The sequence below is a fragment of the Tauraco erythrolophus genome, chromosome 9 (genome assembly GCF_009769465.1).
Source record: "Tauraco erythrolophus isolate bTauEry1 chromosome 9, bTauEry1.pri, whole genome shotgun sequence".
Classification (NCBI taxonomy): domain Eukaryota; kingdom Metazoa; phylum Chordata; class Aves; order Musophagiformes; family Musophagidae; genus Tauraco; species Tauraco erythrolophus.
This window is the reverse complement of record NC_141473.1, coordinates 6,573,993-6,591,203: the sequence shown is the minus strand read 5'-3', so window position 1 is coordinate 6,591,203 and position 17,211 is coordinate 6,573,993. Positions and strand designations below refer to the sequence as shown.

The window sequence follows — 17,211 nt, the reverse complement described above, 5'->3', positions numbered from 1 at the left end:
GTGAGTGCTACATGATAAAATAGTCATCTTGTGAAAATGCAGAGGATGAAAGTTGATGGTCTGTTTTTCTTGTTGGTGATATGAGTTGAGGTTTTTTTAGAAGCTTGTTGACAATTGGAAGCATGGTACATCAATTGAATTTTATGAAGTTTTTCAAGTATCTTTGTAATTAGCCTCTAAAAACCAGTAATAACGTACAGCAGTATGTAAGCCCCGCTTTTGATACCTGTCTTGTGAATTCATAGTTCTCTGTGTTAAGGTAGGCAGGTAACTGTCAGAGCTTATTTGATCTTGGGTGCAATCTAGCAAAGATTGTCGTTTCAGCAGGATTACCTACAAGTCTTTTTTAACTCTTGAGCTATTTGTTATTCCATAGTATATATCTAAGCAAGTTGTGTAGCTGCTGACAGGTGTTAATTTAAACTTTTGAACAGGTTATTATTAATTTGGTGGATCAGACGGGCAGAGAGAAGATTATTGGGGATGCTTACCTTAAGCAAGTTCTTCTGTACAACAATGCAAATCTGACATATGTTTCATTTGACTTCCATGAGCACTGGTAAGAACCTTTAAAAAAAGTCACTTTGTCTTTCTTTATTAGCATGGAAGGAGAGTAGAAGGAGGGAGAAAAGCCATTATTGTTTCTACTTCTGCATGAAACACTGTTCTTTTAGATAGGAAGAATGTATTTTGTAAACTAAAGCACTGTAAAAGTTCAAGTTTGGATAACCAAGCACTGCTGCCTGATCTTGTGTCCCTGACCTGCTAAATATGCAGTTATTTTTAGGCAAAGCTTAGAAGTTGTTCTGCCTTTTATCCATATGTTATGCATAAGGGAGAGTTTCCTTAAACATGCTATGAATGTAAAGCTGTGGCTGACCTGCTTCTCAAACTGTGTAGTGTTCTGCTCTTAATTCTTTACTACAAGCCATTCTCCTGTTTCTCTCGCTTGCTTCTATAGACACATGATGGGTTCTTTCACAACTCCGATGCTGTTGTTCCATTATAAAATACACTGGATTTTACTTTAATCCGGTATAAATAGTTGCTGCTTTCATGACTCCACTCTGATGTTGGCATAGTCTAGTGCAGTGTTCACATGCCCAAGCGTGTGGTCTGTCACACAGGCATGTATTTCTCATGCTTCCCCCAAGCAGGCTGCATTTGTGTACAAGTATGGGGTCTGAAAACTCTGCTTTAATCTTCATTTCCCAACTTAATCTAAGGATTGCATCTGGCCTGGAAAAGCATTAGTGACTGAATAAGTATGTCATTAGTGGATATTGTCGGGTGGGGTGGGGGGAGAGTGGGGAAGGAAGGGGAAAAACCCCTCAAAATAATAATGGCTTTTAAGAGCCTTCTTTTGAGTAGCACTATTGACATCTTGAATTGATTTGATGTTTACTCTTTTGTTGAAATGAGCTTTCGTTTTTGTTCATCTGCTCTTCTGCTAGCAACTGCTGTAGTAACCAGGACTATTTTTTTTGCACTGTTGAGCATGAGTGGATAGAGGACAACACTGAAAGTGACCTGATGGTGTGGGAGTGGAAGGGTTTGATATGTCTGTAGGTGTGTTTTCTGTAGAATCACTGGTAAAGCAGGACACGCCATCCTGATATCAAGTCTATAGTGCTTGCTTTTGTTGAGACAGCCTAAAATGAGATCAGAACATTGCACATGCCTGAATAACTGTACGCTCATTCTTTTTTTATGGAAGCAGCATTCAAGAGTGCAAATTCTTGAGAGTATAAAGATGTGAAGCTCTTGTCTTGGATTTAGGTTTTGAACTGTACTTTAACATACTTCTGAATATTGGCTGCTATTTAAAGTTTGTTGCAGGACGGAACATCTGTCTCTTCCACTTAGCCAAAACATTCTTTTTGGTAACATTACAAATAATATAAAACAATTGAGTAAAGAAAAATCACTACTCCAGTTCAAACTAACCTCTGTGAAATTCTGTATTTTAGCCGAGGAATGAAGTTTGAAAATGTTCAAACACTGACTGATGCCATTCATGACATTATTCTTGACATGAAGTGGTGCTGGTAGGTACTTCACTGGTTTTAGACTAGTATAAAATGTTTGTAGAAAAAAAGTACACATTCAGAGGCCTTGATTTTGTCATAACTGCTATGTTTTATGTTCTTCTATTGATGCCCAGCTTGTGCATCAGAGTTTGTGTTCTGAAGTATTGGTGTTCTACACAGATAACAGCAAAAGTTCTCAGACATCGTTTTTTGCCTGAGGCTTACTGCATTTATCACTGTAGCATGTTTTATATTTAATGTGAAACACTTTGTATTTGACCCACAAATCCTGGAACGCCAGGCTTGCCACTGAAAACAGTGGGCATGTTTGACCTTTATGGTCATGTATATTGGGAAGGAGCATGGCTGCAGTCTTTCATCAGTTACTGTCTGCGTGAAGTGCTACTGTCGTAGAATCACAGAATGGTTTGGGTTGGAAGGGACCTCAAAGATGATCTAATCCAACCCCCCTGCCATGGGCAGGGAAATCCTCCACTACACCAGGTTGCCCAAAGCCTCATCCGACCTGTCAATGCTGTTGATTTCTAAATTTTTGAAATTAAATAGCTTCTCTTGAAAGCTTTTGCTATACATGTATGAATTGAATTGAATTGAGCATCTGATTACGTGTCAAGTTTGTGGCCTCTGTAGGTTGTGTGTTGGGTATCTGGCCTAGAGGAAAGAGGATGATAAGTGGGAACAGGAGTAGTTAATCCTGAATGGGGTGTGGCTGGGCTGATGAGGGGAAACTATAAATAGTATTTCATGTGTAAAAAAAACTTTCTACTGTTTGTAGAAGCTGATAAATTCAGCTGGATTTTAAGTGTCTCCGTGTGTTTTTGCTCTTTTTCTGTTGAAAGGGTTGATCAAGCTGGTGTGATTTGTAAACAGGAAGGAATTTTTCGAGTTAACTGCATGGACTGTCTGGATCGTACCAATGTTGTGCAGGCTGCTATTGCAAGAGTGGTCATGGAACAGCAGGCATGTATAATTAATGCACTTTTTTCAAGTACTGGTTACCTCAGAACTTGATGGTTATTCACAGGGAAATCTGTGTGTTTGAAAAGTGCTGAACTAACCTGTACTGAAAGGGATCTTTGCAAACTACTTGGGGACCCATGAAGCTGAGAGGAGTATGTACAGCTAAAGTAACTTGAAATCATTCTAAAACAGTGATGCATATTCTCTTCCTTCAGAGAGGAGTGACTGTCTACATCTTGGAGAGGATTCTTATGTTTTGATTTAATTGTGCAGTAATACAAAGTTTAAAAACAAAAGCCCTAGAAGATAAATCCCTCCACTAAATGAGATATTAAAGGACTAAAATCTAACTAGAAATTGGATGCTATTTTAGCTACTTGGAGATAAAATACTATGGTGCAGCAGGTAGGGAGATTAGTTGTCTCTTATGTGTGTAGATGAGTAATTCATTCATGACGTAAATATCCTTTTTCTTACCTGCTTTTATGAACTCCTGACATAGTGTTGGGAATGAGAGGTGGGAGCATCAATTCCACAGTCGTTATTTTAGAATAGAATTTCTATATTTGTTAACTCTGAGTTCAAAGGCAATCCTTCAAAATCAAGAGTTGTATAGATTGTTGTGGACTTCAGTAACCATTACTGTCATATTAGCTTGTGATGTCCTACATCATTCTTGTATTATAGCTGAAGTACTTTGGAATCAATCAATAACCAAGAAATGCCCTGAACATTGGAAGGTGACTGACATCAAGTGGAGATTGAGAGTTTCATGTACCTTACGTTTGCACTTCCTTGGGACCGCAGGGCTTGTTTTCTCTCAGCTGGGAACTTGATGGGGCTTTCAAAATCGATGAACAGACTTGTGTCAATTTTCATCTAACCTGCAAAGAGTGTTTTAGCAGGTTTTTTTATTGGCTGTAAATTGAGGTTTGCCTATGATTTAGTCCATGTTATCCCTGCAGTTGGCCTAATGTTTAGTGACTACATTGCTGTTATGTATGGGAGTATTGGCTTCAGAATGGGAAGATGTGCTGCTTTACCAATTCAGAGTGTAAAAAGGCTTTAGTTTGTATTGCACCTGTGACTTATCTTAGAAAAACTTTAGTACTAGTTGTTCCGAAGAGTGAGATACCTTACTTTGAGTATCAGTGTTAAACAGTGACTGTCCAAAATGCACAAGCATTAATAATAAACACAACATGAAGTTGTTGTAAGGTTTTATTTTGGAGGAGGAGTAAGTTTGAAGATGGAGCAACTACATTTGCTTAGTGTCTAGAAGCAAAAGATTAAGAATCCAGTGTGTTATTTCTTGTAATTGGAGAGATATTCCATTTCCTTGTTTTCAGACCTCTGAGGTCAACAAATGCCTTTGGAATAGAAGAAATTAACTTGTTTATCCATGTTAAAGTTCTGTGATGTCTGTTCTTTTGGTAGTTCTCTGTATAAAATAGAAACATTTCCTATATCTTCAGTAATTCAGAGTAACTTGTTTTCCTTCAGCTACCTTTTTTGAAAAGTGACTCCTACATCCATAATGAATATACTACTGCTGTGTCCAGTGATACGATGCTTAACAATGAATTAGTGATTCATTGCTAACAATTAGTTTAATCTGACAAATTAGTAGAATGGATTCTTTTTTCAGATCATATAAAACTTAACAATCAAATGCTTGGCAAGTGTTCCTATTTTTTTAATCAAGCTCTGATATTGAGATTATTTCCTATCTTGAACCTTATATTAATATGTATGTCAAATTCCAGCTGAAAAAACTGGGTGTGATGCCACCGGAACAGCCTTTGCCAGTGAAATGCAATAGAATCTACCAGATAATATGGGCCAACAATGGAGATGCCATAAGCCGGCAGTATGCTGGCACAGCAGCCTTGAAGGTAAAGGTTGGAGAGTGTTACCTGTTCTGATGATCACTGTTATGTGACAGGTCTTATATCCAGTGGAGAACTCTTGCATATGTAACGAAGTTAACCAAATATTCTGCATGTTTTTGTCTTGAAGAGAGAAGGAGGCTTTTCAATAGATGACTATTTTATATCTCACTTAGTGTGAACTGGAGAAGACTTGAGCGTCCTGTGGCAGTGCTGGGTATTTTAACTTCGTTCTGTTAGTGTCATGTCTAGATACAAAGCATAGCTAAGAAGTTAAGATCTGTATTAAACATTACTTCTCTTCAAATTTAAGCATGGTTATAGTGCCTTTAAGCAGTTACAGTACTTCAAAAAACACTCTGAAAGGCTGAAGATGAGGATATGTAGGTAGTAGAGTGATATTAATTAGTTACATTTTCTAAAGACTTTTCATAATTAGTTGTAATGCAATCTGTCTACCAAGATCAGAAATGAGGCATGAAACTCCTTACTGTTCACTCCTGCTACTTTCAAAAGTGAGAATTTGAGCTGCTTTCTGTATGTATAGTCACAGGTGGAACAATTTCTAGTATTCCTGGTATTTGGCATTGGAAATACATTTACAGTGGAAATGCTTAACACTTAAATCTCTTTTTAAATTTCTCTACTGAACTTTGACTATTGCATTAATCTTTTTTAGAAAAAAAGAAATAAAAACCAGCCTGACACACTTGTTTTGATGGTGAATATTTAACTTTAAATCTGAAGCACAGAACTTTGATTTATAGACCTAAATTTTCAGCCATTCTGCTTGACAACTTCTCTACTCACTATTGAGTTTCGTGGATTACATTTATTTGCAGCTTATTATGATATTTCTTTTACTTTGAAAGTGAAACCCACTTGAAATGTTCTTCACAGTAGTTGGCATGGATTTTTGAAATGCTCTGTGCTGGTGTTCAGAGTATCTCTGCAAACAGAAGCCTCTAATGAAGTGTAACTACCAAAACTGCTTTTTATTCAAATTCTAAGCCTTCCGTGGCCTAGAAACTTTGTTTTGTTTCTGAGCTTGTGAGGATATGTACTATTTTCCTTCAGTATGTTCTGCTTGTCTTCTTTGGTAGCAGAAGCAGAGAAGATGAATATTTCAGTAAGCTCCAGTCATCTCCATTCTTCCAGTAGTGTTCCTTTTACATTAAAGGCCAAAAAATAAGTTGTGTGTTTTTTTTAGGTATTCAAGCATCTGTGACTGATGTCTTTAAAGTTCTGTTTTAATGTTAGCTGGCTTATGTGTCCAGATTACTCTTTTCTATTAGAAGTTTATACAGAATCATAGGTCTGTCAAAAGCGTAAGATTCTCTGCAGAGTCAAACAGTGTCATGAGAAGTAGATGCTCTTTGAAAATAAGTATTTTCAAATCAATATGAAATAGTTACTTGAACATAATTTCTGAGTTGTCATCTATTCAGTTTTGAGTTTCAGAATGCCAAAGCCTTTGAGCTGAGACGGCTACTTCAGAGCTGCATGTGTGCATGATTCGCGTGTTCTGTGTAACAGGGTGACTTCACAAGGACTGGTGAAAGAAAGCTGGCAGGGGTAATGAAGGATGGAGTTAATTCTGCAAACAGATACTACCTGAATCGTTTCAGGGATGCTTATAGGCAAGCAGTCATAGGTAAGAATACAATTTCAACTAAGCTGAGCTATGGTATTTTGAAAAGTTTATTAAAATCGTCTTGGCTTTATCTTTCTGACTGATTATTTTTTTTTTCCTTCCAAAGCTTAAAAGTTTCTTGAGTGTATATAATGTTCATATCTATGTAGTGGACACCATATAGAACAGTTGTTCTCCATTTGGAGATTAAACAACACTCAGAGGTGTCGCAGCTGGAAGGCTTCAGGCAGCTCCAAGCAGACCAATGTTCTAATGCGAAGGCTTTAGGCTCTACTCTAAGGAAGGCCCACACTCCTCCAAGGCTCAGGAGGAAATGCCTCGCCCTTAGGAGTAAACGCCCTGCCTTAAATAGTCAGGAGTCACATGGTTTGCTAGATGGGTCAAGGCTATTGGTCACTTGACCATCCATCTCCCAGAGTGATTGGCTGAATGCTACAGCACCTGTTTCAAGGTAACTTTCCCAGTGTAACGAGCTACAGGTGTTTCTTAGCCTGCATAGGGAAAGAACTTTCACAGGATGCTGCAGCAGCCAAAAGGTTTCTCCACACAGAGGGATTACATTCTACTCATTCTAGAATTTGTTCCTTGCTTCATTTTAGCATTATCTATCTTGTAATGTCCCTCTTTCAGAGAAAGTTAAATTTATGTAGCAAGTGCTGCTTAAAATGGTGAGTTGAACTCTTGCTTTTCGCTGAGAGAAAATAGTGTTAAACCTACTGAGTTTGCAGTTTCAGGCAACATTCTATTCAGAAAGAATAAGTAACCATTTTTCAAGAGCATCTTCAAATATGAGATGTTTGGAAGGAATTTATAAAGTAATCAATGGACTCTTGCCATATATCACTTCTAACGGTTGGTTTCTTGTTTGATTATTTTTTTTGGTGGGTTTTATTTAGATTTGATGCAGGGTATCCCTGTAACAGAGGACCTTTACTCCATATTTACAAAAGAGAAAGAGCATGAAGCGCTGCACAAGGAGAACCTGAGAAGCCATCAGGAATTGATCAGCCAGCTGTTGCAGAGCTACATGAAACTGCTCTTACCAGATGATGAAAAATTCCACGGAGGATGGGCACTTATTGACTGTGATCCAAGGTTTGCGCAATAAAGTCATAACTGATCAGCTGCTACTATGAGATCTCTGTTAATTACTACTGATGTTAAATGATTTTTTGATAGCTGATGTGTTAACAGAATGAAAGTGGACAGTTTTATAGAATGACAAGAGTCTTTGAAGGGATGGAATACTCGTAAAAGGAAAGGTCCTCTAAACATGTGCTTTTTCCAAATTGCCATCAAAATGGTGCATGCTGGAGTTACCTTTGAGACCTCACCTGGAAATGCATGCATTCAGTTAATATTGCCAAAACGTGGTGAGCACCATGAAGAGAACTTCTGACCACCCTTAGTTTAGAAGGGGGTGTTTGAGGACCTGTTGTTCCTTATTAATTTATAGGGAAAGTATAACTTGACTTCAAAGCCTTATCTGATCAGATTAAATTCTTGTGTAATGAGTCAGTAGTAGAAAAGCCCAGATTTCTCTTCATGAAAAGCAGTGGGCATGAACTCTAACTTCACTGATAAGTCGTCTTATCAAGTTCAGAGTTCACTGACTTGTAAAAGAAAAACTGGTTAGATCTTCTGCAGGTTAAACTTCAGCGTCTGAAAAGAGCAAAGCAGGATGTTACGATGGCTATTAAAAGCACAGACTTGTCACCTTAACTGAGTCTGAGATTTTTCTCTCTCTCTGTTAGTGTTTTTAATAGCTTGTGGGTTTTCTGTTTATTTTTGGACCTGCTGCTGCCCTATTTGAGCTATTGGGTAACTCCAGGTTTGAGAGAGTGGTGCTTATATGGATCCACTTATTGTGTGGCAAGTCTAGTGGTGAATCACCTTTTGGCTTGTGAAGTGTCGCAAATAACTTGGTTTCTCAGTGGCTGTGAAGAGGTAGCAGCATCACACAAGATAACATACCATAATTGAAACCTCGTGTTTGGAATCTGCCTTCAGTTGTAAAAGAATGTCTCTAAAATACCCTGGGGATGGGTTACAGCTGTGCAAATAAACCCCTTTCCCCTGTATTAATTCTTCTTCCCCTTCCTTAGTCTCATTGATGCCACTCATAAGGACGTGGATGTTCTGCTGTTACTTTCTAATTCTGCCTACTACGTGGCCTAGTAAGTTACCAGTTTCTCTTACTAGGTGTAGTTTATTTCTATTAGCTTTGTTTTACATGAGCAGGAAGCATTAAATTCTGATTCTTTTTTTTTTCTAGTTATGATGATGAAATCGACAAAGTGAATCAGTACCAAAGGTTAAGTCTCGAAGCTCTGGAAAAAATAGAAATAGGTAAGAATGTAGTCACCATATATCTTTCTTGAATGATTTTAACAATAACTTGAACACTTATTGAAGTATCCTACAGATCTATTGAAACAGCAAGCCTCGACAGATGGCAAATATCCCATGGAGTCCACCATAGCTAGAAATGTGCTTTCTTGCCAGAGTTGAGTCTGTGTTCTGTCACAGTCCTGTCTTTTCTGCTTGAAATGGAAACTTTGATCACTGGTAGGGTTCTAAAATTTTCCCTCTTTCAAAACTCTTAAACATGGATTTATCAAAACAAATCTCCTTATTTATCGAGTGGCAGTAACAATTTGATCAACTTCTGAGTCACAGGTATGTGCATTCAATACACTGCTCCTTTGATCCAAACACAGCAGCTGGTTCTGAATTGTACTTTAGATCTGTTTCACAGCTTTTTAAAACTCTTTCTCTAGGTCTGATAGGAAACATGTTATGAAATCACCTTATGCTGATTAATTTATTGACTGAAGAACGTAACATCTGCAGGCTAAATCCAGCACTTCCAGCTGAAAGTATTAAAGTTTATGTGATATCTTTGACTTCTCAGATGAAAAAGGTGTTCTAGCTGGAGAGAAGGGAGGGAAATTTCTGTGGCCCCCAGTGTGTGCCCCCCTCCAATAGTTTTATCCTCCATTACACAACACATAATGATTTCATTGTTTCCTTACTGTGACTTTCACTGTGTATGTGCAATTTCTAAGAGTTCAGCTGAAAAGTCTCTCACTGGTGTACTGTGGAGATCTGCAATTGTTGTGGTTTAACCCCAGCTGGCAACTAAGCCCAATACAGCTGTGTACTCCCGTGCAATGGGATGGGGGAGAGAATCAGGAAAGTAAAAACAAAGAAAACTCGTAGGTTGAGATAAAGACAGTTAATAAATAAACCAAAAGCCACAGGCGCAAGCAAAACAAAACCAGGAATTCATTCCCTTCTTCCCATCAGCAGGCAGGTGTTCAGCCATCTCCAGGAAAGCAGGGCTCCATCGCGCATAACAGTTTCTTGGGAAGACAAACACCATCACTCTGAACATCACCCCTTTCCTTCTTCTTCCCCCAGCTTTATATGCTGAGCATGATGTCATATGGTATGGAACATCCCTTTGGTCAGTTGGGATCAGCTGTGCCGGCTGTGTCCCCTCCCAGCTCCTTGTGCACCCCCAGCCTACCAGCTGGTGGGGTGGTTTGAGGAGCAGAAAAGGCCTTGGCTCTGTGTAAGCGCTGCTCAGCAATGACGAAAACATCCCGGTGTTATCAGCACTGTTTCCAGCACAAATCCAAAACAGCCCCATACCAGCTACTAAGAAGAAAATTAACTCTACCCCAGCCAAAACCAGCGCAGTGACACATCGTGATGCACAGAACACAGTTGAAACATCTAGGCCAAATACTGTATAAAACCAAAAAGACCCACTCTGTTTCATGATCTAGATGTGATGTAGCGCATTGAAGAGTTGAAGCACTTGGTCTAAATCTGGAAACTTGCGTTACTTCCACTTGGTTAAAATATCTTAGCTTTCCCTTTAACCCTTGCAGAAGCATACCCGAAAACACAGGTGTAGAATTTTTTTCTCCTATTTGAAAGGGTGATCTGTAATAAACAGACTGGATTATAATAAACATACTCAGAGAGTCTAATTGCTTTTCAAAAGTAATTGATTGTTTAGTTATTGTGAAAGTCTTTCATTTAAAATGTCTATCCTACTGTGCAGAAAACAAAGCGTTTTATGCTGGAAGGGACTGTCAACTCTTCTGTATGTTTTGGTACAGTCAGAAGGTTTCTCATCTCCTGGTTCATTCCTCAGGGCCTGAGCCTACTCTCTTTGGCAAACCCAAGTTCTCTTGCATGAGGCTGCATTACAAATACAAAGAAATGAGTGGATATTTTCACACTCTTAGAGCGGTGGTACGCAACCCAGAAGAAGATGGAAAAGGTTTGTTTCATATATAAAAAATTCATACATAAAAGTGTATTTAGAATACTAGTGTTTCTCTAGGAAACATTTTTTCCATTGCTCTTAGAATAACTTCTGAAGAATGATAAATTTTAATCCAGTTGTGTAGGGTGGGGAACCAACAAAAAATCCTGTATGTGGCTTCCTGTGTGAACACTGGAATATTACTGTTTTAATATAAAGAAAACTAACTTTTAGAAATGGCTTTAAAGCAACACAGCTCTCTAGAATTGAGACATTACCATGTCCAGGTCTTTACTGCTCCAAAGACAGATAAAATGAACTTAAGAGTGGAAGAAATTGATTTATTTAGTGAAATTAATGTCTAGAAATGTTCTTGCTTGTTGTTTAACTAAATTAAATGAACACTAATAAGGGAAAAATGAAACTTCTTACCTGGAGCACTGAGTTTTGTCAACAAGGATTAGAATAAATATAGCTGCTTTGCTTCCTTCCACAAATGCTGAATCGTGGCAGTGATTCAGTCATACCCAGTGTTTAGGGCTTAAGTTCTTTAAGCTTATTTTGTGAGCTTGAAATCAGAATTGCAACTTGTAGGCTGAAAGGGGGGTAAAAACCCAAAACAAACCAACAAAACCACACAAACTTAATTATGTCACAAAGAAATGAGCCCCTAACTTTAGATTTTGGAATACAGGATTTTAAGGGGTTTTTTAAAGGTCTGACAGGCTGCTAATTGGATTTCAGACACTCTTCAGTGCATCGCAGAAATGCTGAGAATCACAAAGCAAGCGCTGGGGTTCGACGTGCCCATTATTGAGAAGAAGCTGGAGAGGTGAGCACTTAAATGACCTGAACCTTCCGTGTCCCTCTCTTGCTCTCAGTGGCTAAAGGTACATGGTGAATCATATGTGATGCCTAAAAGCAATGTCCGTGTCTGGCTACTGGGCTAAGAGTCGTTGTGTCTGTGGGCTGCTTCCAGTAACTGTCTGCAGAATACTCTTTTGTACATGCGTGCTTTTAGACAATATACACTACCAAATGTAAGTAAAATAACAAAATACTGCTTTTAGACAATATACACTACCAAATGTAAACAACATACTGCAAATCAGATGGTTCATGATCAGTTTGTCAAATTTAATTTTTCTTATCTGAACTTAATGTCTGTTTCTGTAGCAAGAAGACAACCTGTGAAGTGTAAATCTGGTTTGGATTCCACTGCAGTTGAGTGTTTAATAAATCCAGACAACATCACAGGTCTTGTGTGAAGAAATGGCTGAAGTTAAACTTGTGAACTCCTAGGTGTTAGTCAGAACAGCACAGAAGTTCTCCTTTTGCAAGTCTACTAAGGGGAGGTGGCACATAAAGACATAGTTGATCATTAAAAGTACTTAACAGAATTTTTTAGGTAGCTTTCTCTAAGCTGTCAATTGTCTGTAATTAAATAGAAGTAACCTTTATCTACAAACATTGGTGAGTTGTTAACAGTGAGGAAATAATTTACAAAGGACAATGGAGTAGAAGTACGAGGATGGCTAGCTGAAGTTCAGTGTGTTTTACCAGTTCACGTGTGATCTGTTGTGTTATTTTGGACTCTTCCAGTTCAGACTGTGTGTTGTGCAGCACAATTGTCAATTGTCAAGCGAAAACTATTAGGACACATATTTCAGTAACTTTCCTTCTGTATTTGATTATTGGGCTGCTACTTCAGCTGCTTTTCCTCGCTGAGTAGAAAGTGTAGCAAGAAAATCTTGCTCTTTTTTGCAGGTACTAAGACTGAATATTTGCTAAATCTGGCTACTGAGTACAGCATACACAAAGTCAGTTACAAATATAGAGAATTCAAATCCAGTTCCATTTAAAACCTAAAAATGCCTGCAGAAGCTTGCTTTTCCCCTTGTTTGGCTACCATTCTGTAGCAACCCTCTCTGATTTTGTTGTTTTTTGATTAGCTTATATGGATATATGATATAGGTATCGAGAGAGATAGGCTTATATAGATATGTATATAATTATGTATGGAAAGGATAACGTAGCTACCAGAATGTTCATCTGTATTATGGAAACAGACTGGAAGGTGGTAAATAGTGTTTATAAATGAGCCTGCCTTGACTGTACATTAGATATTTTGTTCCTTTTCTTCCAGGAAGAGCAGTAAACCTCATGAGGACATCATTGGCATTCGGTCTCGGAACAGAGGGTCCCTGGCTCAAGGCAAGAATTATTTACTGAGCAAGTTCTCATCTCTCAATCAAAAAGTGAAACAAACCAAATCCAATGTAAACATTAGCAATCTTCGGAAGTTGGGCAGCTTTACCAAACCTGAAGTGAAAGTCAATTTTTTAAAGCCAAATTTGAAAGTGAATCTTTGGAAATCAGATAGTAGCCTTGAAACTTTAGAGAACCCAATGGTAGATACTAAAGTCCATACTGAATCCGATACAGAAGTATCGGATAATGATTCGTTCCACTCAGATGACTTCCTGACTAATTCTAAATCCGATGAGGACAACCAGCTGACTGACTCTCTGGAGAACATAGGGCAGACAGACTACGTGCTGCCCAGCTGTGGAATCATTGCCTCAGCTCCACGGCTGGGCAGTCGGTCCCAGTCCATAAGCAGCGCTGACATGAACATTAGCATTCATGTTCCGTCTGAGATCCACGTCTCTCAGGCCAGCCAGTCTGACTGTGAAGACATACCCACGCCTTCTGCTGACAATGTGGAGATGGAACTTGCAAAACCTATCGATGTGTACTGCCAGAGGTTTGTGCACGATGCTCAGAATAAGGTGTCAGATGTTTTGGAGGCTGAGGCTGGTTCTCAAGAGCCCCGTCACATAATAAATCAAACCAGCAATAATACCTCTAACAAGGCAGAAGCTAAGGCTGAAGCTATCAGAGACATTCCTTCCAGGCCATCTAAGTTGGATGTACAGTCTTCTGAGCCAAATCCTCAGCTTTTAGCTGTTGGTGGGACTGACTTCATTACATCTCATAAAAGCCCAGGATCTGTGTCTGGTAACCTTGAGATGGGACTCCACATGACTCCTTCTCCAGCTGACAGCAGTGGCAGCAGAGCTGTATCTCCATTTGCTAAAATTCGCAGCTCTATGGTCCAGGTTGCTAACATCACGCAAGCAGGACTGACTCAAGGGATCAGCTTTGCTGTGGCAAAGGTCCAGAAGAGCCCTGCGGAACCAGAAGCTATCAATGAAACCAAACAAAAAGAACTGAGAGAAATGTTTACGCAATGCCAGACACGGATAATTCAAATTTAGTTGCTAATTGAGGAAGTGTTCTTCTAGTTGTGGCTTTTAATATAATACTAAAAAAACTACATCAGGACTCATTGTGGCATGAACTGCTACTGGATACTAGGATCAATAATACGGAGAACTCGCTTACAGGAAGTGAGAGATGCAAATGAATCTGGTTCTGACCAAGCTTTGGGATTTCCTCAGGTGGCTGAGACAAAAGAAGGGTAAACTGTGTTTAAACAGGTAGCTTAGACACTGGGATTTCAGAAGCATGCTGTCTGTCTTACATGTGTTGCACAGTTCTTTTTGGAGACTGATTTTTTTGTAGCTCTTCTGACTAACGTAGAAAGTATTTATACTAAAAAGGTGATACTGCACTTCTGTGACCTTACTTATCTTGCACTGCACCAGCAAAATAACTTCCTGGAAGATGATGTTTTATTTATTTTTGGACTACTGTCTTTACTTGTTTCCATTGAAGTTTTAGATGCAGCTTCCTATGAATGGTGCCTGTACAATGGGAATTGGTGTGTTTTTGTTGAATTACTTTCTGTTTAACATAATTAAAGTCTTCTTTTTGCTGCCCTTTTCTTTCTACACATCCTGGGACACTTTCAGTAAAGATGAAAATACAGATCCAATCTGAAATATCCACAGTCCTGCAGTGCAACTTTAGTTTGTAGATTTTTTCTTTTTTCACACTTGTTTTGAGGTGAGGGGAAACAGAGCATATGTCCTCTAATTGTCTTGCCCATGCTAAAGCTATTCTTGTTTCCTTTTTTCCATATTCCTGGCAACTTGCTCTAATTTTTTGTCTCTGTGTAAAGCAAGACAAGCCAGATACTGGACCTTCAGGTGTTGTGTTCCTCTGTGCTAAGATTTTTTTAAAATATATTCTAATTTTCCAGATGCAAAAGTCCAAATAACGTCTAAACCAGAAGACAAGTGTACTGTTTCATAAAATCAGTGTTGCATTAGAGTGTAGCTGTCAGCATTTAAACAAAACCAAATTCATGACCAGCCCAAGCTTTGCATACTTGCAGGTTAAGGCTAAGCATCCACTCATGCTGAGAATTGGATGAAAACTCTCCTTATCTATGTGTGTCAGAAGATTAATCTGTCTAAATGACTTTTCCCAGAAATGCCTTGCCATGCCATTCTAGTATAGAACATTATCCAAAAGCTGCTGAAAAGCAGGATCTTACTATGCTGTGGTTTGTAACTATAACCACCATTATAGACCCAGTGCCTCTGTGTTCTAGTCCATGTACTGTACGTAGGCTGCACGTGGTGTTAAAGAAAATAGTGTCATATGGGTAGGGTAGTGCAGTGTCTTAGGACTTCTGGTGTGTCTGAAATGATTGTCATCTAACCCTGATGGTCTGAAACTTTGATAAACAAATCTGATTTATTTATTTGGTTCATTAAAGTGATGTGGATTTGGGTTTTTTGAGTGTCTATACTTGTGGCTATATTTAAAATTAAACTACTGCTGTATTTTAATGTGAGCAATATACATGAGATATTTTAATAAAAAAAAGTGGAATCAAAAGATGGCTTTTGGCATGTGATGTTAAGGGATATGGTGTTCCAGGGTTTTAAGTTTCAAAGGTAAATGTCTTGACTGTCTCTGGCTTAAGAGTCACAGAATGGTTGAATTTGGAAGAGACTGCTGAAGGTCATCTACTCTAACCCTCTGCTCAAGCAAGACTACCTCGAGCTGGTTGCCCAGGCCCATGTCCAGATGGCTTCTCAGTAGCTCCAAGGATGGACACTCAGCTACAGCTCCGGGGCAATCTCTTCTAGCGCTCACAGTGACAAAGTGTTTCCTGAGGGAACCTCCTGTGCTTCAGTTTGTGCTGTGGCCACTTGTGCCATTGCTGGGCACCACTAGAAAGAGCCTGTCTCTGTCCTCTTTGCAGCCTCCCTTCAGGCACTGACAGACATTTAGACCCCCTGCCAGTCAAGTGACACAGAAATTACTGAAGTCCTTTATCCTTTTCTTCCAGCACTGCCCTGCTACAACCCTGGCTTCATGAGAGGGGGGTGGGGGGAAAGTCATAGACACTTTTATGAGAACAGTCCTTAAAAACTGCCTAAGCCTTGGTACTTGTCAAGGTTCTGGAGGAGGGAGAGGAAATTCCAAGTACTCTGCCATTATTCTGGTAGGAGAAACTTAGAAGTCATTATGTATTTGTATAGACCAAAGCATCCTGTAGGGCACAGTGCTAATAGCTATAAAGTCACTCCTGTACTTGGCAAAAAAATGTGGCTTAGTCAACTGTCTGGGGCATATCTTCCTGGAAACTAATCCTGATGCACTGCATTGGCTCATTGATCCAAAAGCATCATGTCCTATCAGTTTGTGAATTGTCCAGTACTTATGAAACACTAGAGGCAGTCTCAAATAATCCCTGGAAGTGCACATCAAACCATCCTCTGAGCAGCACTGAAAAAATCTTACAAACCAACTGCTGCCTTTCAAAGAGAGACTTCCTTTTCTTCCAGTATTTGTTTGGTTGCTTGACCTTGTACGAAAGTAGCATGAGTTGGATGAAACCATGGATCTTCATTTCAGTGTTAAAAGAAAGAAATGAGCTGTGATTTGAAACTTGAGCCCTTTAAGATACACAAAAATTGTTTACCATAATAAATACTCAAATTATTATTAGTGTGCAGAGATGGAAAAGGAGAGTTTCAGCTTGGCTGTGCAGCAAAAAAATGACATAACATTTAGAATAGGTGAAAAACAGTTAAAAGAGGGGTTTCCTGTTCACAGTCTCAGTCATGAGAAAGCACTAATGGAAATTTGGCAGGAGGAGCCTTTCTTCTTGTTCAGAAAAGGATTAACTTAGGCAAACTCCAGAACTGGCTCCATCCCTGACTTGCAGGCTGGCTCCACTGGGACAGCCCCACTTACTACTCCATAGTCATTCTGGATTATTCTGACTCCATTTAATGTTTCACTCCTCAAACCACTCGTGTTAAACTAGTTCTGCAAGTCATAGTAGGGGCAGTCCATCCTCCGAAAAAACAGCTCAAACTGTACAGCATGAATAAGGTATGTGGAGACCATTCTTAATGCTCAACTGATATTATTCCAACAATTTAAACA

General features: G+C 39.0%; 1 protein-coding gene across 11 annotated transcripts in view; it reads left to right on the top strand.

Moving 5' to 3' along the window:
• INPP5F (inositol polyphosphate-5-phosphatase F) overlaps positions 1–15,630 on the top strand; it is a 44,851-nt gene extending 29,221 nt beyond the window's left edge. For 6 of the 11 annotated variants that reach the window (XM_086616404.1, XM_086616409.1, XM_086616406.1 and 3 more), the window contains 11 exons: positions 435–559; positions 1,971–2,048; positions 2,891–3,011; positions 4,778–4,906; positions 6,437–6,554; positions 7,451–7,649; positions 8,660–8,731; positions 8,830–8,903; positions 10,723–10,851; positions 11,581–11,668; positions 12,983–15,630. In XM_086616404.1, the coding sequence (XP_086472530.1) occupies positions 435–559; positions 1,971–2,048; positions 2,891–3,011; positions 4,778–4,906; positions 6,437–6,554; positions 7,451–7,649; positions 8,660–8,731; positions 8,830–8,903; positions 10,723–10,851; positions 11,581–11,668; positions 12,983–14,117 (2,268 nt within the window). In that variant the 3' untranslated portion in view covers positions 14,118–15,630. Of the gene's footprint in view, positions 1–434; positions 560–1,970; positions 2,049–2,890; positions 3,012–4,777; positions 4,913–6,436; positions 6,588–7,450; positions 7,650–8,659; positions 8,732–8,829; positions 8,904–10,722; positions 10,852–11,580; positions 11,669–12,982 lie in introns of all 11 variants that reach the window. The other 5 variants (XM_086616402.1, XM_086616398.1, XM_086616407.1 and 2 more) reach the window with 5 other exon arrangements.
• Positions 15,631–17,211: the final 1,581 nt, after the last annotated feature.